Consider the following 22472-nt stretch of genomic DNA (forward strand, 5'->3'; position numbering starts at 1 on the left):
TTCCCCCTCTAAAGAAAAAAGTTCACGCGTCTTCAATGCCTTGATTAGCTACATCGGACTCCAATTTAAGTTGGAAACACAAACAAGTTGGAAATGGCTTACAAAGAAATGACTCATTATTTCCTACAAGGCCCCAAAAAGGACAACGCCAGTCACAAATACGGGCGTTGTTTACCAAACAACAAGATCTTTCTCGACACATCGCGTGCAACCCATCAACAAGTGTGTTGAATAAAAAAAAAATATCTGAGGTCCTCTATTGGCTAATTCTGGCGTCACAGAGGAAAAATGTGGAAATGGAGCGTCATTTTGACCATTATTTTGAAGTTTATTCAAGCTTGCCAAACTAGAAGAACAAGAAACCAAGAGATACATAGCTGATGAGTCAGTGGCTCTCACTATTTTTGGCTTCGCATCTCAAATGCATTAAAGATTGTTGAAAAGAATAAAAGTGCCAAACAAAAACGATTGGTCATCAGTATTTGCTAAAGAAGCAAACAGACAACTAGTGAATAAATAGAAGGATTCTTAATAATAAAACAATTTAGTAGTTTGGATAACTTATAATCGAGGTATGTATCCCAGTGAGCGCCATAAATATTTTTCGAACCAAATCTTATAGAAAACAGAACAGTATGTGTTGCTTTTGAGGATAAGATGCTTGGACTGAAATTTTTCAGGGCTAGGAGTGTCATAGGTTGTCCGCCTTCCTCGAACAACCTATGAATGGAAGCCAGACGGTAGAAGAAAGAGAGGCCGCCCCAAAAATACATTGAGACGAACACATGACCGAGATCTGAGGACGGCCGGCACCTCACTAATACCTGAATGGGAAGACGTCATCGCTGCAGCACCAATGCGAGACGAATGGAGAGGCTTTGTCGACGCCCTATGCGCCACCGATGGCTCTGGAGGAACTAAGGTCTAAGGAGTGTCAATTGGGGTAAATATATGACAGTTCATATTATTGACTTACTTCTCGATGCCTTTTTTTATGCTCTTTACGAATACCATAATCGCTTCTATTGCAAATTCAAATTTAAGCACTTTTTGACCTAACCTAACCTAAACTAACCTTATTATAAATATTTTGGCACCGACAAAATTATTTTGTCGAAAACGATGGAGAAAATGGCGCTGAGAAAACGTAGTTTTATTTTGTCGGAAAACGACTGATAACTTATACTTTTATTGAAAATTCGTCATTTTTAAGAGCTCAAAAAGTGCTTAAATTCTAATTTGCAACATATGCGATTATTATATTCGTAAAGAGCATTAAAAAGGCATCGAGTGGTATATTCACTTTATTGGTAAGTCAGTATACGAACTGTCATACGTTTACCTCAATTGGAGGGAGGAACATTACCCTCTCCCTAGGTTTTGGAAAATAACTTGTTTGGAATTTTTGATGAAAAATAAAACACCCACCCCCCAACTAAGATTTTGTGAAAACACCTTTTTTGTATCTTCATTTAAAATAAAAATCGTTGCCCCATCTAATCTTATGAATTGGCATACCTAGATATTCTCTCGTTAAAATTGTAAAATAGAGGAGAAAAAAAATTTAAAGACAAAATTACTACCAGTTAAAATCTGAGATTATGATATACTGATTAATGCCAATATTCCAGTGAATAATTATCAATGGAGCTCCAAGGTGGATCAGGGAATAGATTCTTCGATTTTTAGAATGGGTTAAATTAAACCATAGCTGAGAAGATTTGAATGTCGTAGTATTGTATCAAAATTCGATCAGATTTAACTTAATTAATCATAATTTGGCAAAGGCATGAGGCTCAAATTCGTTTCTGGGGCCTTATTAGTGAAATCACTTCAACTACTTCCCACGGTAGCAAAAAAAAACATCATCTAGAATTTAACCGTTTTGATGATTGAATATCAAGCTTTCAATGAGAAATATGATCAAATTTAAATATTCCAGAGTAATATTCCCCTCTTAAAATTACAGTAAAAAAGGGATTCAAAAACGACATTGCTAGTCGTTTGGGAACTACAGATTTTAATACACTGATGAGTGTAAAACGTACCAACGAACAAATATTAATATATTTGTTTGTTGGTTTGTCATCTTCAAAATCCCAATGAAGATGAGGGGATAAATTATTCCAATGCTTTGGATTGGTGAAATTAAACCGTCTGCCCCAAGGAATACACAATAAAGACGTGCAAAATTCTTCAAAGTATATCTTCCGTAAAAGAAATCTATGACCTCGCCTCTGTTCCGCAATGTCACTGTACTGAAGATCAAGGCACTTACCCCAAAAGGAAATTATTCCAGTTCTCAAGCAGTACCTTTTTCAGATTTGCATTCTCAGAAAATGGAGGAGAGGGGTAATCTGAGGGATGGTCCTGGATACGTCACTCCAATAGAGGGGTGGGGCAAGATCTAAGAACTTTCCAATGGGAAAAAACTAGAGAAACTGTCCTTGAAACAACTTTTGGGTAATTTCTGCCTTTTTGGCGTATTTAAAACTGGGACCCATGGCATCACTACCCTTCCCTGAAAAGCGCATTTATATATTCCTATTAAAATGCAACTCCTTTCCACAGATATATCTTTTTGTCTTGTTCTTCCAACCTAGCTTATGAAAAAGGGCACTCTTTATTCTCAGGATATTAAGAAAAATTCTTAAGATATCTTGAACCTTGGACGACTGTTCATGAAAATTACATTCAATTTCAAGATAGAAACTGGATTCAGCACATATAGTATTGAATTCACCATGTTAGAAGATTACAAAAAAAAAGAATATTTTCGAAAATGAAACTTTATGGCATGAATATATAACTAAAATTGGAGAAGTTATTTAATGGCTTTCACATCAAGGAGCTTTTCGTTAGTAAAACTCACATAACCCCATAGGATTGCCATCTGATTTCAACCTGTAATTTGTTACATGGGGATTATTTTTCTTTGTTTGTGCTTTTTTGCCGAACCTGTGGAATGGTGCATAGCCTGATTTCAATGTCATATTTGAATGATCTCCCTTTCCTTTTGTCGCTTCTTCTTCTGTTATTTCTGCTCTCTGTTTTTGCGAGAAGGTGTTTTTTGTATTTTATATGGCTAAATGATTAATAATTAATATTTGACTGTCTTGTTCCATGACCCCCCTCTATTACAGGCCATGGAGCCATTGTTGATTGTATAATTGAGTTGTTTTTGTTGTTTTTGTTTGGTCGAAATAATCATATCTTATATCTTCAGTCAATCTGCTTTTCTTTTATTCATTTTAATTCATTCGTATATTCATAACGGTTTTATAAATAATCTTCTCCTCCATGATTGTGTTTGACCCTGCCACAACTAAATCTTTGCTAAGTTCTGTTTTCGCAATTAAAGTGTTCAAATTTGAATAAAGAAAAATGAGTTTTAAGTTTACCACTAAAGAAACTACTACCGTCCTAAAGAACCTTAACAGGGTCTTTTCGGGCTTATGGTCTCGGTCTCTTGATGGTATTACATTAGCTATCCTTGATTCGACCACTTTTTACGCATTTTGCCAATCATGGTAACCATAGCAACTGATCGAATATGAAATTCCTTAGAAACATAGTCATTGATCTAAATCTCAGCAATAACAATTACTAGAAGAAGAAGGTAAATAGATACTAGTGCAAATCGGAAAAAATTACTTTATTGCTATGTACTACACAAGCCTCAAGAACAGAATGGCAATCTCAATTCTTAACATTCCAGGGACTGGGGAAAACAAGTTTCTAAGTGCAATGACTTGGTGAGAGAAAACTATGAAACTTTTTTGCTAAAAATAGTTGAGCATAAGAGACGGGACAATAATAAGGTCAATGCCATTTATCAAGCTTCCAGGAATGTTTCTGGAGAGAGAAATGATTCCTGGAGCATCAAAACAATTTAAAAGATTATGATGCTTGGAGAAAAATGATTTTCCTCAAGTTCGTAATTCAAATGAAAGGACGACGTTAGATAAAATAAGAGAATTTCTATGGATTTTTTGCGGGGTTTTAAAGGGCATGCCACACTTTTTCCAAGAAGTGCGCTAGGAAGTGCACAATTGTTGTGCACTTCCAAACATCTTATGATTATAAAATATATTTGCAATAATTATTCTTCAAGAGAGAGAGGGGGAGCTGAAGCCTCCTAATTGGATTAAAATCCTACAAAAAACTCACCTTTATTAAGTTTGTAATTTAGAAGACAAGATGAAAGAGTGGGCTAGGACTTTTATCAAAACAATTGTTGCCAGTGAAGTGTCGAAGTTCTTGCGATTGTAAAAATGTATGTGATTTTCGTAAATATATTTTCGTATATTTATCACAAACTTTCTCTTCATCTAAGTTGATTACAGCGCCAAAGGCCTGGGCGTAGATAAAATGACATTTGTGGAGGGTGCTACACAAGCACCCTTTTTATAGCCATTATACAGAAAACAAGACATTAAATTTCAAAAATAATTTTATGCACTGAAGTGCACCCCCTCCCATCTAGTAACACCATTATCAGCATATAACTGTATTTCCTTGAATGCAAACGATTATAGATTTTCTTCCTTTTTAGATGGAAGCAAGAATTGGACAAAAGCAAAGTTTGATTCTAAGCGACTTGGACAAGGAGATGGAAGGTTTTGATTCAGCAATTTCTTCTTTTACGTCATCATCGAAATCCTTCAGTTCCAAATCTTCCTATTCATCCTTCACGAACAGCGACGGAGTTACAGCTGAATCAGAGGAGAATCACGAAGCAAATCGAGAAGTAAACATGCTGAAGCGATCTGGAGAAGAAACACAGGTTTCCGGATACGAAAATGAATCACATAATAAAGCAAGCTGGGATTCTCGCACTGGGGTTACCCAATCAGAATGTACATCTTCTAACAACAAAATAAGCAATGTTGATCAACTCAGTATTAACGATAATGCCTATGGTCTTGCTAGTAAACTAAATCAACTTAAATTTTCAGAAAGTTTGGAAGATAAAAGTCAAAAGACAAACAGTAGTCGCAGCAACTCTAGCAATACTGTTTCCGAAAGTCTTCAAGAAAATGGTAGTAATTTTCAGAGTCGAGGAATGGGCAAAGCTTTGACAAAAAATGATTCAAATGCTTCTGTTCAAAGCCAGTCTTCCAGTACCCAGTCTCAGACAATAGTAGAAGAATCTTGCATAGACACTGAACAAAGGAACTTCAAAGACGTTAAAAGCGTATTTATGAACCAGCAAAATAATAATGCAAGCACCCGTAGTGTCACTAAAAGTGGTAATGATAAAAAGAATACATCAGCTTTTTCAAACGAATTATTAAAATTAGAATCACAACAAAAAAGATTTGAAGACAATAAAAAAGCTTATTCTGAACTTCCAGCAACAAATAGGCAGACATCCCCCCCATCACAGTACCGACCTGTTATTGATACCGTTGACCTATTGCCCAGACAAATTGAAGATGAAATAATAATGCTCGAGAACGTACAACCATTCACTCCGAGTGACATAGAAATACTGTTTAACCCCATATCGAGAAAAATTACTCTTGAAGCACATAGAGAAGAAAAAACGAAAGATGGTGGAGCAATCCTCCATTCAGTTTCCCGCTATTGGGTTGTTCCAAATTCTATGGAACTCGACCAATTGAATTGTTTCATAGACAAAAAAGGTCAACTTGTGCTTTCAACAAAAACAATACTATCTGAAATATCTAGAATTAAAATTCTGAATGATGATGCACAAAGACAACCAACTATAGATGAATCTGAAATTATTCAAGAAGCTGTAAGACCGTCCGACGTTCGAAAGAAGTTCGAAAAAATTGCGGCAGAAGAAAAGGCAAACTCCCAAAAGCAATACATCAAAATTAACCAAAGTACTTCACCAATCTTGAAAACAAGGTCACAAAAACCTGACGCACCTACTAATGTCTCATCAGCTTCATCCCCTGCGCCTGAAACTCCTAAAACGCATTTATCAACTGCAACAGTCTTTGTATCAGCAGCAGAAGATAAATCTCAAAAAGATGCAAAAGTGGAACAAGCTACAGCTGAAAAACAGGCTCTAAAGCATACTTTAAAAGAAGCTAAACAATCTGTCGCAACAGCACAAGATTTGCTCTCAGAAAGGTTTGACAGAAAAGCTCTTGAGCAAGAAATGAAATTACAAAAAGACATCATCCAAGACAATGCCCAATATCAAGTCCAAACTGGAAAATCAACTTATGATTTTATGGCAGAATGCGAATCTGAATTCAGAAAGATTCAGCAGAATGCAGAAAGAGCCATGCAAAATAACTTTGGAACATTTACAGACAGTTTTGACACTGATATGAAGATGGCTTCACTTGATTCACGCCACCATATGAGCTCAATTTTTGATGACAACGCTTCTTCTAGGGCCCTTAAATCCAGATATGCACTAGAACATGGCCATTTTGGATCTCTATTTCACGATATCGATGCAGATACTCGTGTACAGAAATTAGAGCAGACAGGAGAGACCCTCAAATTTACAGTCAACGTTGGCTCTTGTAGGGAAGACCAACTTCGTGTGAAATTAATTTCATCAAGACTTGTCCTCGAAGCAGAATGGGAGGAAGGATATTCAAGAAGATCGATTCGCAGGGAATGGACACTGCCATCCAGCATTTCACCAGAACGGATCAGATGCACCTTGTCTTCCGACGGTGTTCTTGTTATCACTTGTGGAAATTAGATTCACCATCAATAATCTACCGTTTCCTTTTTGTATATATCCGTCTATACAAAAACATGTTTATATTATCAAAAAATATTTAAATAAAATTACTTTCGGATAAACAAAATTTCTTGTTCGGTAAATGAACTTAGTGAAGGGGTCAAGACAGATCGAAAGGGAGAGAAAGAAAGAGGGAGCAGGATGGGTAGAGAGAGAGAGCGGGGAGAAAGCGAGAGAGACATAGAGAAAAAGAATCGGAGGAAAATAGAGGAAAGCAGCGTGAGGAGGCTTCGAATGAGCAGGATTTCAAACCAACATAGAATACAAGATATTAGACTTAAACTACTACTTCGAATGTTAACTACTAATACTACTAGCATTACTTCTATAGCTATTACTGCTACAAAGTAGTAATAACTATTTCAAATGTTAATAACTCATAAGATATAAAATTTATGAGAACCTTCAAATTCTTATGTATATACCACGTTTCAAATTGGTAAATTATATGACTTCGTTGCTGAAGTTAAAATGGTATGTTCATATCTTCTGGCCTAAAACTAATGTTAAATTCCACATTTTAGTTTATATAGGAGTGAGAATATAGATTTTCTAAACCTTTGCGAGGATATATATATATATATATATATATATATATATATATATATATATATATATATATATATATATATATATATATATATATTTCTAAAACCAGAAAACAACCTTTCGCAGCAACAAGCCACCTGAAGCCAAAACAACTGCGCTTACTCCTCCTCCACCCCTGTCTATTCGAAGTTTCACTCTTTACAATTCCCGTTCAATTCCGATTTCCTGTAAATTCTTTATGATTTTTTGGCAAGTCGTTTACAAATGAAACGGAGTCTTTTCGGGCGAAAAGGTTGTTGATCATAAATGTTTATCAAGAGTCGCGAGAACATATTTGTTTATCAACAATTATGGATGAATAAATATTTTTCGCGAGTGCACAAATTTTTGTCATTGCTGGAAATAAATGGCAATATTTCAAAATCAACTGAACATTATTTTACTATCTCCAATCAAAGTCATATTTACTCCTGTCAATTTTACTATTAACACACATTTTAACTACCCGATCGAATTCCGAGAGTTTTCAGTTAAATAAAACAAAATTTCTTTAGTGACCTTAGGAGGTGACAGGGGTGGATAATTAAAAAGTACATTCTCATATCTTATTTTAGGTAAGAGACGGAGCAAATAATGAATATAATGACCTTAACGATGAACTAACTTTTTTTTTCTTTTAAAACTCAGACAACAAAAACAAAATTTCTCGCATAATATTCATCCTTACAACCTCCCGCTTAAACTTGACCAACAAGTTTGAATAGCAACGATTGCAATTATGAATCGTTTTCATTCACAATCTTGATCAACAAAACCTTTTTTGGCTGCTAAAACACGATTGTTGAACAACGAAGTCTCGCCAGAAAAGATTAACGTACCCAGAAAATGCCTCATTCGTCGACGACCTGCTCTTCGTTTGACCCCTGAAGGATATCTAAAAGGAACAATCTTTGGCAAGATATCATCCAGCAGCTGAAAAACTTGGCCTACCCGCTTTAACCTTTCTTTCATTATAGCCCTAGAATGTGGGATCGAACCACATTAATCGCACAGCTTATTGTTTGATTAAGGGTTAGTCAAACGAGAACCTTAAACTAATCTTCGACAATTCATCTGGACAATATTTAAAATATCTTCCTCGACCTTTCGGAGTACTCATTTCTCAGAGCCATAGGTGACCAAGCCATTAACGTGGCTTCGAATATACTAATCTTGGTCAGTAGTCTCTACTTTCTGAGAAGGATATACGGGTTCTCAAAATAATACAAGTAGACTATATTGCCGTTGTATTTCAAAATAACGTTCATCTTTTCTTTTTCTTTTTTAAAGCGCGCGGTAATAAAATGACAATTTCTTCAAAAAGCGGGTATTTTTACATAAAAAAATGGGGTATGCATTGCTCTATTAGGTCCGGGAGGGAGTAAAACAAAGCAAAGCGACCTTTAGGAGTGAGATGAGCAAGTATTTTAGTTTCTTTTAAACTGGTTTTCAGAATTTTCTAGTGCTTCCTTCAGAAGATGGGATAGACTGCAGTGGTAACACAAAAATTCCCAAGGTAAGAGGGCGGAACAGCAGGAAGTGTAGATCCCTTTTTTAAGAAATGCATCCGTACCAAGGTACACATTCCCAATGAAACTAGCGATCTTGCGACAATTCTACAGCTGAATTAACCACCAAAGGACAAGATGCATATATCATTGGATTCATTAGTCTCAGATCTATTTATTCATAGTGCCATAATTGTGATACTACTTGGACTTTTTCTTAGAGAAAAAGGAAAATTGTCCTTTTTTCAACGGTTTTCAATTAATTTTCAAAATACTTAAACAATTCAGCAGCTGGATAGAACTGAATCTCAGATATAGGATAAAAGCAAAAATTGTTGTCTTTCGTCGATATACTAAAACCGCAGGAGAGCAGAAAAGGAACATTGAAAAATTTCACAGTGAACGCACATCTTAAAGCCATAATAAATTTGACTAAGTTTTTACTCGACGAAACACTCAGCCAACTTCTCTTCTGAAGCTTTATTCACCTGACACATTTCGTTCAGAATATTAATAAGCAATTGCAAAACTTGAAATGGGTGTGTTCATAATTTATCGCTTGCATTATGACAAAAGAAGGTGAGGACGAAGATCTATTGTAATTTTGAATTCTAAAGGCATCCCCAAAGGCAAACAGATATAACATGTTTTGACACCCTGTTGTCTGGCAATCTATTGCTTGCAATTTTTTATTAACAACGTTTTTCGTCTTGCTTTTCAAGAAAATCATATTTTTCTTAATTTAGAAGGGGAAAATTATAATGGCTGTCCCACGAGCGATACATGCACATAGAGGGGAAAGGGGTAGGTGAATACCTTTAGTCTAAAGGAACCTCCGGAGAAACTGGGAGATAGTGGCCTAAAAACGTACCCTTTTCCTTTAATGTCCCTCCCCTTTCCATCCTTTTGCCTTAAAAATGTCAACTGAACACATTCCCGTATAATTTTTGTTGTGCACAAAATTGCAAAATTGTTGTGTACAAAACGCAAAGGAAAGTACACGATGATACCCTACCCCAAGATTAGTCCGTAGGCCCCCAAAGAAAATTTCAAAAATTTAGACTTAAAGTACACTTTCTACATTTTTCTCTTGGAAAATTTCTGATACGACCTCAAATCGTTGACTTTCTCAGGTGTTTTTCAGCAACTGAATTAAACTGAATTAATTGAATTACAAATTACATTAGAAAATTAAATTCAAAGCAAAAAAAAATAAGTAGTAGGTTGATAGTATTGGTGCAAGACTCTCCTTCTATATTAGCTATGGCAACATTTCAGCTTATTCCCTTTTAGAACCATCTTAGGCATTTCCAAGCGACAACCGGGATGTACATCGAATTACTGCTACTACGTTTTTATTAGTAATAAATATACGTAACTTACGGATTAACTGATGTGACGAACTTCTATATCTGTATATTTTTATTACGTATATGAGGGGGTTCGTCCCCTCGTCAATACCTCGCTCTTTACACTAAAGCTTGAATTTTGTCGCAATTCTTTAAAGGCCGTAGAATAAATAGTTGAAATTACTAAAAATACTTTAGCCTAAAGAGCGAGGTATTGTGGAGGAGGCAAACCTCCTTATATATGTAACAATTTCTTTTCGTTTTAGGTTTTAAGGCTGCTCCTTACTTCCCATTGAAAATTTTTTTTATTTATTTTCTCATTGTTTTTTTTTTAAATAATGGTAGAAAATCCTAGGGCCCCTTCATGGAAATACTCTTCCCTCATGATAAATTTCTCCACGAAAAGATCCTCCCATGCAACTCCCTCTCCCCGACCTACCCCCCCCCCCCTCAACGCGAAAAAGTCCCCTAAAAACGTCTGTACATTTCCCAATAACCACTACTATATGTAAACAATGGTAAAAGTTTGTAACTTGCAACCCCTCCCCCGGGGACTGTGGGGGATTAAGTCGTCCCGAAAGACATAATTATTAGGCTCTTCAACTATGCTGAACAAGATGGCTCAAAATTGGCTCAAAAATCATCTCAAAATATTGATCCGGTGACTTTGGGAAAAAATGAGCGTGTGAGGGGGCCTAGGTGCCCTGCAATTTTTTTGGTCACTTAAAAAGGGGGCTATAACTTTTAATTTCCACTAGAATGAGCCATTTCGCAACATTCTAGGACCACTGGGTCGATATGATCACCCCTGAGAAAAAACCGCAAAAAGACAACAAATAAACTCGCATCCGAGATCTGTCTTCTGGCAAAAAATACAAAATTCCACATTTTTGCAGATATGAGCCTGAAAATTCTACAGTAGGAATCTCTGATACGAAGAATCTGATGGTGTGATTTTCGTTAGGATTCTATGATTTTTAGGGGGTGTTTTCCCCTATTTTCTAAAATAAGGGAAATTTTCTCAAGCTCGTAACTTTTGATGAGTAAGACTAGATTTGAGAATGAAACTTATATATTTAGAATCAGCGTAAAAAATGATGTAGAATCAGCGATTCATTTGATGTAACTATTGGTATCAAAATGCGAGTTTCGGTTACTATTGAGCAGGTTCGCTCCTTACTACAGTTTGTTACCACGAACTGTTTGATATATATATATATATATATATATATATATATATATATATATATATATATATATATATATATATATATATATATATATATATATTTATATATTTCGTTGTATGTCGTGAACCATCGGACGTCCAAGGAAATGTGAATGGGAAATGAGGTGGGCCTATCCCCAGAAACGTACACATGAATCTGTTTCGGGGGGGGTCAAATCTTTCAAATCCCTTATTCTGCAAAAAGTATCAGAAAATTATGGGAAAATAAAAAACCGTGAGATTGCGGGGGGGAGGCCCGGGCCATGACGCCCCCCTGCGTACGTGCCAGGGTATACCCCCTCAACATTTGCTGAAAGTTTCACCTTAGCAACCTAAGCCATTTTAGAGACCCAGGAACAAATACGGATCAAACTTTTCCCAATATCAAACCTTATACATATGAGCAATGGGAAACTTACAAAGCTTGCAGCCCCTGCCACAGGGGATTTGGGGAGTTGTGTCATCACCATGTGGGCAGCAACCAGGTGGGCTGGTTGCCTTCTAGCCACTTCTGAATATTCCCCCTCAAGATACCCTGAAAGTTTGAGGGGAAGTTCCTAAGCCATTCTTACAATACTTCAGATACGCCTGTTTGATAAACTGAACGCACCTATTGTCCTTTACTTAGCTTAACATGCCCTCAACACTCGCGCTATTTCAAATGATAAATCTTTCAAATATCAAATGATAATGATAACAATGGGTAAATTGCATAATTCATTACAACCCTTACCCCGGGACTGTGGGGTTATGGCATCCCCGGAGACATAGTTGTTAGCGCTTTTAACTATTTTGAACAAAATCGACTTTTCACAATTTTGATCAACGCTGAGAGGAAGGGGGAGGAAAAAGGCAATGGGCGGGGGCTGGCTGCCCTTTGATCACTCTTAAACATCCCCCTCAACATACCCTAAAAGGTTTCACTTAATACCGTACCTTCAGCCGTTCCTTAGATATTGCTAATACGTTCTTTTAACAGTCAGCATGGACGCAGTGGGTTTTGATTTTGGTTGACATCCCTCTTAACACTTCCTTAAACTTTCACATTAATGCCCCAAATTTTTTGGAGACTCAAGACCAAACAAGTCCCCATTTTCTAATAAAAAAAAACCTTATAGGTACACAATGAGGAACTTCCGTAACTTACAGCCCTTAGCCTGGGGGCCACGGAGGCTATGTCAACCCTGGAGGTAAAGTTATTTTAGCCTTTGGACTATTTTGAACAAGTTAGCGACCTCAAAATTTTATCGTATATCTTTTTGGGGCGTAGGTGAGAGGAGGAATCGGGTGAGGGAGGCGTGGGTGTAGGGCTCGTTGCACTTTGACCACTTATGACTCTTTAAAACGGCAATAAAACTATCAATTTCCAATTGAATAAGCCTCCTCCGAGGATTTTACAACCATTACTTCCATATGAACTGGCTCAGAAAAAAAAAAAAAAATGTTCATTGAAGCCTGATGACTCTTTACTATAGGCAACGCAAGAGCATTATCTCTGATATCGTAAGCAATGGTTACAGACTATGATCATCAAAGAATACCTATGATCTTTTTTTAGGAGTTGGGAGGAGAGTGGTTAGACATTAGTTGTGGAAAGGCTTGTTTGATATGCCTACTGGCGCGTTAAACAAATTAAAATAGTCTTTTGAAAAAAAAAATGTTACTGCTAAATACAGCAGTTTAGAATTACTGTTTTGCATCGTTGCCGTATATTTAACTTTTAACTTTGCCCCTTGAAAATCCTGTTCATTCCTGACACAATACAATCATTCGCATACAATCCCCCTTTCCATCCGAAAGGGGGATCGGAACATTTTTCCTAGATGAGAGGTTCAAAGTCGGAAAATTGCATTTTTTAAAATTCATAATTAAAAATAAAATTCAATTAAAACTGACCAAAATAATAAAAAAAAAAAAATTACTCAGCCGATTACAGAGGAAACTGCTATATAATATTATTAAAATTGCATTATGTAACAGACAATATAAAAATAATTTAAGGATTTTACTAACTTCAATAATCTCTTTCCATTTATGACAAAAACACTGTTTATTGCATCTTTTTGTCTGTAATTACAAATTCTTATTTCTAAATAATAAGTCTGTTTCAGTATGTATCTTTTAATTGTTAGACTCTTAAGACCTTTTTTTAGCTCGATAAGTTTGTGTAATTCTAAGTGAAAACTAAAGTACAGGCGGTAGGTCATTCAAAAATAAAATAAAAACGGGGATCATCTGTAAAGGCACAGCCACTCTAGGGACTCACACGGGGAAGGAGTTCAACGGGTTTGGGACCCAGCTCCTCCCAGAATCCTGCATTTTCCCAAATTCCTGAGCACTCCTTATTCAGTTTATCAACCCATTTTTTTTTATTATTATTATTGCCCCCTGCGCCTCAGCCACACCCATGTATTCTGAATCTAGGTGAAAAATACACAATAAGGTGGTTAGCTCATTAAAATAAAAATGAAAAGAAGGGTCATCAATAGAGTCACAACTGCATCCATGTCTTTTGTATTCGCCCCATTCATGAATCAGCTACAAAAGGCAGTTTTTATCCCTAGCCAGATTCTTTGTTAAACACCTTTTTTTAATTTTTGGTTACCATAGACCGTGGTTCGGTCTTCACTGCAACCATGATCATTGTGCTACTTAGAAGCTTTGCAACCATGATCATTGTAGTTCAGAAGGAAAATGGATACCTGAATAGACAAAAGAGGGCACTCCGCAAAAGCTTTTAAGTATCCTGAGATAACCCTTGGTTATTAACGAACAACGAAAGACACAAAGACAATTGAAAACCTACAAGACTAGGTACAAAGAGCATGCAAAACTGAGATTGAGCTCAAGCCCCTTTAATGAAAAGATCTTAAACCCAATCTAGCATTATTTGCAAAATCTGGGAGGGTTGTGAAGGTACTTGATAATAGAATGTTAGTTGCTCATTTTCCGACTAAAAGCTGCAGGGTATCAGGAATAGTAGTATATGCCCCTACAGAACCGATTGATGGAGGTAGTAGTGACTCAGATTAACTTCACTTACAGCTACAGGAACAAATAGACAGGGTCCCGGGTAGAAATATTCTACTTTATTAGATGATGTTAATGCCTGGGTTCGGTAGAAAATGGATAGATGTATCCTAGCCTAGCAAAATTTGGCAGTATTTGGTCGTAAAATGACCAATAGGTTAAAATGGTATAAACATGATGGTAAGACAGCTAACTTTAGTGATTAAGTTATTGTAAATTTAAAACTGGCAGGATCGAAACAAGATATTAGGGTATATAGGAGTACTGTCATTGACGTCAAAAGTAAAGATCGCTATCTAGTAATGTCTAGGGTTAATATAAAGCTGAAATTTAGGAAGGGTAACTACCTTCTGATTATGAGTTTGGTAGACCCCGGGATGAGAATTCAGAGAAACTTTTCAGGAACAGTTGAATACTAAACCGGAGAGTCTAAAATTTGAAAATATAGAAGATGGATGAAATAATTTTAGGAAAATAGTTTGTGAAGTCGCAGATGGTGTCTTAGGGAGGAAAGTTAGAAACACAGCTAGGAATATTAGCAAAAATGCTTTAAGGTTAACAGAGAGATCGAGGAGCTTACACAAGAAATATCAAAGTGATAGACCAATTAAAAATAATAGGAATATAAACAAAGTAGAAATAGTTTTAAACTAAGAATAAAAGAGGCGTGACGTGGAGGCCATGGATTAACCTCTTAAGGACTGGCCAGACGGCATAATGGTAGAATATTCTATTGGCAAGTTAAATATTTGAGAGAAAGCAGTCAATCTGGACATGTCTCAGTCAAATATAGGAACCAGGCCACTATTTGTGATAAGAAAGGAGATAAACATAGATGGGAAGAACACTTTGAAAAGGAGCTTAACCGCGATTAAGTTACATGAAAAGGTGTAGAAAAGAATGAAAAGGTTTGTGACACTTTTGAAGGGAAGGGAGATTTATTTTGCGAGGAAAAAATAGTGATAGTACTCAAACGATCAAAAATAATAAGGTCTCAGGTGCTGATAGAGTAGCAAATGAGTTTTTTAATATGACTGTTTTGAAATTAGAGCTAAATTACTGAACATTACGAATATGATCATGTAAAAATGGGAAGTAACTAACGAATTCGGGAAAACTTAAATTGAGCCCCTTTATAACAAAAGGCGATAAGAGCTAGTACAGTAACTGTAGAGGCATAGCTTGGTTTCTGTGGGAAGCAATTACTTACTATAATGATACTTTTGGACTTTGGATAAAGTTTGCTTTAGATAAAGTTCTTAGAGATGAAGAGTGGTTTTAGGAAGGGGGGAGGATGCGTCGACAAAATTTTCACTCTTAGATTAGTGATTGAGAAGTGCCTGAGCATTCAGACCACTTTAGTACTCAGTTTTAAAGATTATGAGCGAACGTTTGATTCATTCGATAAAAGAGCTTCAGTGAAACTCCCTTCCTTGTACCGTTGTACGGTATACCAGATAAACATATCACAGTGATTGGTGCTATATATGAGAATAACATTGCTGCGGTTAAGGTTGGAAATGAGTTTAGGAGCTGGTTTCGTATTGAAAAGAAGTAAAACAGGGTTGCGTTCTATCCCCATTTATATTGATTATTTTGATGGACACTGTCTTAGGGAGCAGAGCAAAGGCTAGAACACGGAACCACATGGCGAAGTAAAACTCTCCTAGACCTAGATTATTCTGATGATTTCAGCATCTTTGATCAAAGTGTTAGCAAAATGAAATACTTTTTTTAGGTTTTAAGGCTTTAGCAAGAATAGGCTTAAAAATTAATGTTAAGAAGACTAAGCCGCCAAGACGGGGAAGAAATGAAGATGAATAGGCGATGATGAACGACGAAAAGATTGTTCAACTGCACTGCTTCACTTACCTAGGTAGTATTATTAGTAAAGATGGTGAGCGCAGTGAAGATATTATAAGGAGAATCGCCAAGGCTCGTGGTGTTTTTTCACAATTAAAAAAAAAGTTTAGAAGAATAGGAATATATGCCTGCGAACCAAGATCAGAATACTAGAAGCCACAGTGTTGGTAATTGTCAAATATGACTCTGAAGCACGGGCACTCCAAAAGACGGAGAAGGATCTGCTAAATGTTTTTCAGAGAAATTGTCTACGGATTATTTTAGGTGCCCGTCTGACTTACCGCATTTCAAACATCCAGCTATACGAAAAATATGTTATGATCCCGTTCTCTAAAGGTAAAATGAGAGAAAGATTGAGATGGCTAGGACAAGTTCTGCGGATGAAAGATGACAGATTGCTAAAGATCGTCCTTGTCGGTGAATGGGGTGGGAGGTTGTCATAAGGAAAGGTTTTATGTCATTTTATGTTGTCATAAGGGAAATCGGAATTTCTTTGGAGGGTGCAATGAGGGAGGCTTTGAATAGATTGGGATGTAGGAGGAGCGTGTGTACCTGTGCTAGCCTCAAGCGGCTTGGCGGTGCAGTGAGTTGTTACTTGTAGTAATATTTTAAACAAATTATTAAATTCTAGATGACACATTTCTTGTGTTTATTTTATTATTTATTTTCTTCTACTTTTACTTTACACCAAAGATAAAGATTCACTTTCGCTAAAAAAAGGAACATGAGACATTTATTTTATTTTTTTTGCTTTTTACTTCTACTTTGCTTCAGTTTTTTAAGCTTTTTACAGTCGATTTTGCACTCTAATTAATTCAAATTAGATTTAAGCCGATTCATATTTGTATAATTCTTCTTAGTAACGAAGTAATGTCAGCAATTTTAATTTCAGCCATATCCATGACAAACCCCAGAAGGATTGCATATATTAGCATAATATATACTTGAATAAATTGCTTATGGCATCTTTGGTGTGTCTAAGTTTTGTCACCCTAAATCTCTTTTAAGAGAGCTGAACAATCCTAAGGAGCCGCAATGTGAAGGACGGATGGAGCCCATATAATTGGAGCCATATAAACAGATAAATTCTGAAGGAGCCATGTAAACTGTCGGAGCCCATGAATAGAACAGAAGTGAGGGATGGCAGACATTTTTGAAAAACCCAAAGAGAAACCTAAGGCCGCTGTTAGACAGGTCTTTTCCTATTAGATACCACTTTCACAAATTAAATATCACCTGAATAACCTAATGGCACAAAAGTGTTCACAACAGAGCATGAATATATCTACTAATTCATTGATGGTCGAGTCAACCACAACACTAGTCTTTCAACAGACAATAGCAGAGCAACAGACAATAGCACTGAGACATACAATAGCACCACTGGATTCACAGACAAGAGTAAAAGAAGAAAAAAAGGAGAACAGATAAAGCAGAAACAAAAGAATGCTCGGGTTAAAGGTAAGAATGTTGTGAAGTGAATATGGTGCGAAAGCCACGATAGAACCTTAATTTATATTGTAAGACCCATTGACAAAATACACTTACTGACTGAAATACTCTGACTTCCCCCATATAGAAAAATACATAATAAGACCATAAATTTAAAATGAAGAGGGAAGCTTATAGTAAATGAACACTTACCCTTGGAGAGAGTCAAGTTGCTGGTCACTGCTAGCCAAAACGGGACACATCTTTGGGGGTTTCCCTGTCAATTTGAATCTGACAATAAAGATGGGTTCAGAGAACTTCTTCTTAAACGACATTGCAGTTTTCTTTGGCTCCATGAATGGATCCACTTCGAATAACTGTAAAAGACGTGGGAGTTAAAATAAAGAAATAAAAGCCTAACAGTCAGGCATCTGCTGCATTACAAAAGGTTTACTAAACTCAATCCATTCATTTTGTTAATGAATTTTTTAAAAGGAATTTTAAAAAATCCTTTTAATTTTTTATAAATTGAATTTGAATTTTTTAATTATTATGAAGTCTTCAATTATAACATTATAATATTTAGTTATTCTGAAATTATTTAATTGGAGGTGATGAAACCTTCAATTTCATCACCAATAGCTCTTCTAAAGCTCCACTTAAATTTTCATTCTGAAGTTCATGCACATCATAACTACCTGAGCGTCCTCCTTCTTAAGTCTCTTCTTAAGATGATCATCTTCTTTTTTACGGCCAATAATATGTTATTGCTCAGGGCAACGAACTTTACCTGATAATTTGAATAAGAAGTGGGCAGAAATTCGGGATAATTTAAAGCTTTGGGGCAAGGGTGGACTCCGAGCCTTCTCCCCTCTACCTGCATGTCTTCGGTCTAGTGTACTATGATAGATCCATATTTTATGAATTGATGCAATAAGTCCACAGGATTACGCTTTAGCACCGCCAAGCACTCTTTAGAAACCACGGCACCATGTGCAGTAAGAAATCACGGCACCAGAAGCTTTTTCATCTCTAGAGGATCACTTAAAATTCTGTAAATCAGCTAAGTCGATATGCCCACAATCTCACCAGTCTCGTGTACCTTCGATTTTTTAGCTTCTAAACCGTGTTATGGATTCTTACAACCGTTTATTGAAGGAATTGTCAGTTGGATGATCTCAACTTGATTCATCCAAAACTACTCGTACGACTGCATTCAAATATAACCCAGATTTGTATTTTTGCATGAGATGGTGCCGATTCTCCCCGAACTTCTTCTAGTTTCAAGTCTATGTCATCATCGTTTTTGTTTTTTTAAATCGAGGGCTTAACAACTTCTATTAAATTCATTCCTTTTTCCAGAAACATATTTGCTCTCACTGACTGTCATACCTAAGCTACTAAATAGAGTAGGTTAACTCTTCGACAGTACGCATTTGAATGACAAAATATGAAAAATACCATTAATTGGATCTTTGTTATATGACTTTTTACCAAACTTCTTTAGCATTCCTTCATAAAAAATAAAGGAAATTATAAAGAAATTAAAAAAAGAATTCGAACATGTCAAAAGAACCACATTTTCTTCATCAGATTTTTCTTCAACTACTTATACTTACAACTCTTTACTACGCCACCAAGCCACCTAAGGCCAACACAGTTGCGCAAGCTCCTCCTATATTCCAATATCTCTTTTCGTAGCTTTTCTTTTTATCTTATCCCAAGAAATTCCGCTTCCTTTAAAAACTTTCTTATGACTCCTTCTCACCTCATTCGGCAACACCCTGTTTTTCGTTTGGCACTAGATAGATTGCCGAAAAGAATGATCTTTGGCGATCTGCCATCCTCTATTTGCAAAACAGGTCCGAGCCATCTCAATCTTTCTCTTATTATAGCCCAAGAAAGTGGGACAGAACTACATTTTCCCGTACAGCTTACTGTTTGAAATAAGACCAGTCCAAAGGTTATCCGAAACTATCCACAGAAAAACACTCAGGAAAACATCTAACCAATCCTACTGTGTCTTCTGAAACAGTCACGTTCCAGAACCATGCCTGACCACTGCCATCACCAATATTCTAATCTTGATTCGCAGACTTAACTATTTACTAAAATCGCTCCATACTTCACCTTATCCAAAAATCATATTCATAATCGTCAGTAGTTTATCCCGAACTTCGCAACCGCCATATTTAAAAAATCGTTTACCACATTATCAGCACCTGGGGTCTTATTATTTTTTAATCCTTTTAGTACTGTTTCCAACTTTTCCTCGTAAAGCAAATGTTGCTTCAATTCCAAATAGTCGCAAACCTCTTCGTTCTTTTCTATATCCTTTCCATATAATTTTCTACACATTTTCAACTGTATCACGGTTTAACACATTCCTAAATATTCTGCCTATGTTTCCTTAACACTTTCCTTATAACTAATTGAAGCCCCATTTTTATCTTTAACTGGGAAAAGTCCATACTAACTACTTCCTCTCAATTTCTTGAAATGCCGATACAATGTTAACTAAAACATACTTTCAGATATTTTACATATTCTATACGTACTTTTACACATTTTAAACGTAGCATATTTTACTCAAATATTATAATTTTACAAGTATAATACAAAACGTCACCTACTATATTTTTCACCCCTCTCGCTAACTTTTAAAAAATACCTGTTTTTGAATAACAGGAAAACATCTGTCATTGAAAAAGTCTAAAGAACAACAAAATTACCCCATTCCTACATTTTGAAAAACAAATATGTTTTTTGCACCTTCACTAAAAAATCTTTTACTCCACCCCCTAATTTTTTGTGAATTGGCAACCCCATAGAATATACATTGTTAAGACACTGTCTCTTCTTGTTTGAAATGTTTACTATTTCATCATCTAAGCAGCATTGAAGAAAATTGACAATCACAGAATGTTGTTTGTCAATGTAATTAATTACCAAAAGAATACCAATTAAATTTAAAAAATGGTAATTAAATTAATTACCAAAAGAATAAGCAACATATTTTACCAGCTTCAAAAACAAAAAAGGGCACCCAAGTTACCATCTCAGTCAATATGAAACAGGTAAAGTTGGCTAAATTGTGTTTTTTGAGTATGTATAATAAGCAATACCTAGCTTTTGCCAATTGCACTTATGTTATCATGGGTGCAGTAGCTGCATCCTAGTAAAGGACAAACCACGCCCCATAGTAACAAAAATTAAAAAAAGCCTTTAAAAAATCGCAAGTATGAAATAATTGTCATTTCTAGCTGATTCAGAAATGGTAGCCATTATCTAAGTTAGTCTTAATAATAAAGTTGTTATTTTGAAAACAAGTTTCAGGAAATTAAAAAAAAAATTATCGCCTGAAACCACTAAAAATGAATAAATAATTGAAATAAATAAATAATAAAATATAGTAAAATAATAAAAATTATAAAATTATATTAAAAAATATAATATTTATGTATCTATATATATAAAAATAAGTTGTATGTTTGTGTGTTTGTCCGCATATGACGTCATTATAAGTATATAAGGCTTTGTATATGACGTCATTATAAGTATATAAGGGGGCGATTCAAAGAGAAATTTCAGTATAAATCCTATAATGGCAGAAGAAACAGCCGAGGAAGCTGCTCAAAGAGTTAATTCAAAGAGAAATTTTAGTATAAATCCTACAATGGCAGAAGAAACAGCCGAGGAAGCGGCTCAAAGAGTTAATGCCAAAAGGCTTGCGGCTAAAAGAGAAAGTAAGAAAAGAAAGCGTGCCGAGGAATCCCAAGAACAACGTGAAAACAGGCTTGCGTCTCAAAGAGAAATTACCAAAAAATCGTGCCGAGGAATCACAAGAACAACGTGAAAACTGGCTCGCGGCTCAAAGAGATAATACAAAAAGAAAGTGTGCCGAGGAATCACAAGAGCAACGTGAAAACAGGCTTGAGGCTCAAAGAGAAATTACCGAGAAAAATCATGCCGAGGAATCACAAGAACAACGTGAAAACAGGCTTGTGGCTCAAAGAGATAATGCCAAAAGAAAGCGTGCCGAGGAATCACAAGAACAACGTGAAAAAAGGCTTGCGGCTCAAAGAGATAATGCCAAAAGAAAGCGTGCCGAGAAATCACAATGGCAACGTCAAAATTGTCGCCTGGCATTCAGGTACAGCCCAGTCGATGATTATAGCTTGAGTAGATGTGTTCCAAATCCGGACTATGTCTAAAATTTGTCCCTATTGCAAGGCCTTGAAATTTAATGGAGAAACAATGGGAATGTGTTGCGCCTCAGGAAAAGTTAAATTTCCTCAACTGGCTGCACCACCGGAGCCATTGAAGACTTTATGACGTTACAGACTGGGACACCGGGACACAAATGACGACCGGGAAACAAGGAATATAAATGACGACCGGGACACTCAAAGAGAAATTACAGACTGGGACACCGGGACACAAGGAATACAAATGACGACCGGGACACAAGGAATACAAATGACGACCGGGACACAGGGACACAACTACAACGGGGACGCCGGAAGGGCACAGGGGGGATATATAAATGACGACGGGGACACAGGAAATATTCGATTAGCAACCACCATCAACAAAGCTCAAGGGCAATCATTAGAAAAATGCGGTATAGATCTGAATACGGATTGTTTTCCCATGGACAATTATATGTTGCATGTTCAAGAGTCGGTAAACCTGACAATCTATTTATATGCACAGACAATGGGACAGCGAAGAAT

General features: G+C 36.1%; 2 protein-coding genes across 2 annotated transcripts in view; one reads left to right on the plus strand and one right to left on the minus strand.

The window, feature by feature from the left end:
• LOC136035025 (origin recognition complex subunit 1-like) overlaps nucleotides 1–22472 on the minus strand; it is a gene marked incomplete at its 5' end in the record, with an annotated part of 61045 nt that overhangs the window by 32434 nt on the left and 6139 nt on the right. Inside the window, 1 exon segment of the mRNA XM_065716613.1 lies at nucleotides 17950–18113. Coding sequence (XP_065572685.1) covers nucleotides 17950–18113 — 164 coding nt within the window.
• Nucleotides 403–6806, plus strand: LOC136035023 (uncharacterized). Its single transcript, XM_065716611.1, has 2 exons — nucleotides 403–572; nucleotides 4556–6806. Exon 2 carries the CDS (start codon nucleotides 4556–4558, stop codon nucleotides 6695–6697), a length of 2142 nt encoding a protein of 713 aa, XP_065572683.1. The 5' UTR covers nucleotides 403–572; the 3' UTR covers nucleotides 6698–6806.

Source organism: Artemia franciscana, chromosome 13, assembly GCF_032884065.1.
Source record: "Artemia franciscana chromosome 13, ASM3288406v1, whole genome shotgun sequence".
Classification (NCBI taxonomy): Eukaryota; Metazoa; Arthropoda; class Branchiopoda; order Anostraca; family Artemiidae; genus Artemia; species Artemia franciscana.